The sequence below is a fragment of the Plasmodium inui genome (genome assembly GCF_000524495.1).
Source record: "Plasmodium inui San Antonio 1 unplaced genomic scaffold supercont1.113, whole genome shotgun sequence".
NCBI classification, from domain to species: Eukaryota; Apicomplexa; class Aconoidasida; order Haemosporida; family Plasmodiidae; genus Plasmodium; species Plasmodium inui.
In genome coordinates this window covers 5865-8964 of record NW_008481947.1, presented here as the reverse complement: position 1 = coordinate 8964, position 3100 = coordinate 5865, and the positions used below count along the sequence as shown (strand labels likewise).

At 33.5% G+C, this 3100-nt stretch overlaps 1 protein-coding gene across 1 annotated transcript in view; it reads left to right on the top strand.

The window, feature by feature from the left end:
• Window positions 1-2527: 2527 nt before the first annotated feature.
• C922_05619 (hypothetical protein) overlaps window positions 2528-3100 on the top strand; it is a gene marked incomplete at both ends in the record, with an annotated part of 3556 nt that continues 2983 nt past the window's right edge. The window contains one exon of the mRNA XM_008821190.1: window positions 2528-2755. Coding sequence (XP_008819412.1) covers window positions 2528-2755 — 228 coding nt within the window. The remainder of the gene's footprint in view (window positions 2756-3100) is intronic.

The following is a 3100-nucleotide window of genomic DNA, read 5'->3' as shown; positions in this document are numbered from 1 at the left end:
ACCTTAAACACTGTCGAGTAGTACAATCATGTCCTCCCGTATGTGAAACAATCAAAGTAGAAGAAGTATGAATATGTCTGAACCAACCAAACTCTACCAGATTTATATGGAATAGATGTCTGGAAATAAGGAAGTTAGACAAGCATCCCAAGCTATATATAGGGGGGTTAGAGAATTGTCCCCGACTTATTGTCCTGTATCATAGAATATGCAAAATAGGAAAAATAAGGGTAGAATCAGTATAATTAGTACTGAATTCACGAGAGCGAAGAGGATCTGCCCTAGGAAAAAACCAAGCCACAATCCATCCACCTCTTCAGTATAATGATTCATCACATAAGGATAATAAGGGGAAATATCAACGCTGTTATATATTAGCAGTAGTGACAATGAATAATATAGAGAAAAGTATAATTAAAGTATCCAAGAGTATAAAGAATAGAATATTTATTTCTCGCCATCCCAAAAGTCTCAAGACACCCTGAGTTACAAATGACCGAAGTCCTGTAACATATAATTGATGGGGTTTTTCCAGGGAGGCAAATTAGGAGAATGTGCATTCTATTGGACTGTACAATATGATATATTCATAAGAAATTAAACTTGTCGTATGAGTAAGAACATGGGAGTTTAGAGGGGTTAGGGTTCCTATCTCGGAAGTTAAGGAAACTTAATCGTAATCTCGAATTCAATGTTAGTAAAGAGGTAGAATTCTGGAAGTTTAATTAATAAAAGACTATGGAGAGCCTCAATGAATAGTGCATTCCCCACCTTTGTGTACTTGATCAACATTGAAGTTTTTGTTTTTCATCAGGAATGAATTCGTAATATATAAAATGCCCCTTATATATTCCAGGGAGGGTTTATTCTACCGTTCTATGAGAAGGAGCCCATGTTTCCTTAATATCCTTCTTCATTATGTTTCTGAGGGATTAAAGAGGCAATGTACGTAGGAATGTATTGCCCGATTCCATAAGTAATCCTATTTAAATAGAGTTTTCGTACCATTTGGGGAATTTTTTAGTGTTTCGGTTTAGGCCCGTTATTATTATCATGCTTTTTGTTACTTTTTTTTTTTAAATATAATCAATATCTGTTCAATTAGCATTATTCTACAGAAAATAACTTCAGGAGTTGATGATAAATTCTATACATTAATTAATATATATGATTAAGGATGCCTTTGTTGTACCATCATTCATTTATACTTCCTTGCCGAATTTTTTTTTATTTTTCTTATATATAAATTACTATTTCCTTATTGAAAAGAGGGCAAGAGTTAATTATTGATTCCTTTCGTCTAATTACAAAATATTTTTATTAATTTTCTTATTGCATTTATTTGCCCCGTGGTGCCTAAAGTGCATTAGGTAAAACGAGTCATCTGCGCGCATCTTAGGTTATGATTTTTCACTTATTATTTTTGTCTCCCTCGGTTGACTTGTTGTTCTGTTATACTAACTAGATCTCCTGTTATTAAGTCAAGTAGCTAAAAATGTTCTATTATTGGTTTCTTGCATGTTTTGTTTCGCAACAGAATATATATGAATTTTAGATATTTACTTACCTGATTTCTTATATTTTACTAAGTTTTTAATTGGTAGTTATTTTATTCAAGCAATACTGTATTTCATGAGGCAATTAAAATAAATCAATTGATTTAACGTTGGTTTTCTCATTTGTTTCGGGAGACTGTATCTATAAGTTTAATATTAAAGAAGATTCTATGTATATATACTTATCGGATCAATACCTAGCTAATTAGATATATACAAAAGCTTTAGTAACATAGGAAGTGATCTATCAAAAGGAAAAAGAAGATAGAAAATTAGGTCTACAAATCGGAACAAGAATAGGGAGCAATAGAACTCCTAGTGAGAGGTAACTAACTCTAGGTCATAAGAAGAATAAATGAAGGAACCAAGAAGACACTACTGAGTGACTTAGGGGACTCACTTCATGAGAAATATTCTGAAATAATTAATTTCTCCTGAAGGAATTAGATTTGAAATAATAAAAATAGATATCCAATAATGAATGATGACTAAATAACAATAAAATAACAAGCAACCAATAGTTAACTTTCACCCCCAAGGTAGTATAAAATAATATATCACAACCCCAACAGGATCAAAGAAGTCATCCGGTTTCCTACCTTGGATTTTTCCCCTATGAGGAAGATAAGACGTGTCATTTAAAGGAGATTGTATAAATCTAAAAGGTGACGGACGAGGGATAGGGATAGCGTAAAATAGATCAACACTGAAAATAGTACCCCACACAATCTGTAATGAACCTAAGTAACAACAACTGAGTATATTGGTATGACTTTAAGAACTAACAAACAAATATTGTGTCCTTCCCTAGGCTATCCAATTTACTAAAATAGCCGAAAGTAAATCTTAAACAGATAAGACAAAGAGATTGAAGGATCAATAGAGAAGAACAACACCAGAATAGTTCCCTAAATCGTGTTTAACCCTCGCTGCGAGGAACTTCTAATAGGAGAATCCAAAATAGTCTTAGGATGAGGACAAGGAGCCAAGATAAGAAGACTGAATGTCGGGTCCTGCCTAACAATCTTTGGGACAAAATAGCAGAAGACACATTATCAGGAAACATCGAGGAGTGGCTTCGAATTGCAACTCCAAAACAAGAGAAAGATAAGATTATAGTAGTAGTAGTCTCAGACTATCTATATAGTCAGAAAACCAAGGAACAGCCCATAAAGGAGGGAACACCTCGTTCAGCTAAAGTAAAAAGGCCAAAGTCTATTCCCATAAACAGAAGAAGGATAAGATAGAAGGAGGAATGATTAGACCCAGATGAGACCGGTGAAGTAAATTTATTCTAAGAATCTCCCAAAGGGGGATTAATTAATATAATGAACAAACCCGGGATAGGATTTATCCTCTTGAATATTTTATCCCAATCGGGGAAAGTCCCCGCATCATGGAAGTAAGGTGATGAGTAAGGTCATAGAAGAATGAAATATAGGAAGGTAGATGCTGTTTTATTTCTTACAAATGGTGATTGATATATTAGTGAAATGATAACCTCTATCTATATATTAGAGTGATGATTTCTTAGTTGGGTCCAA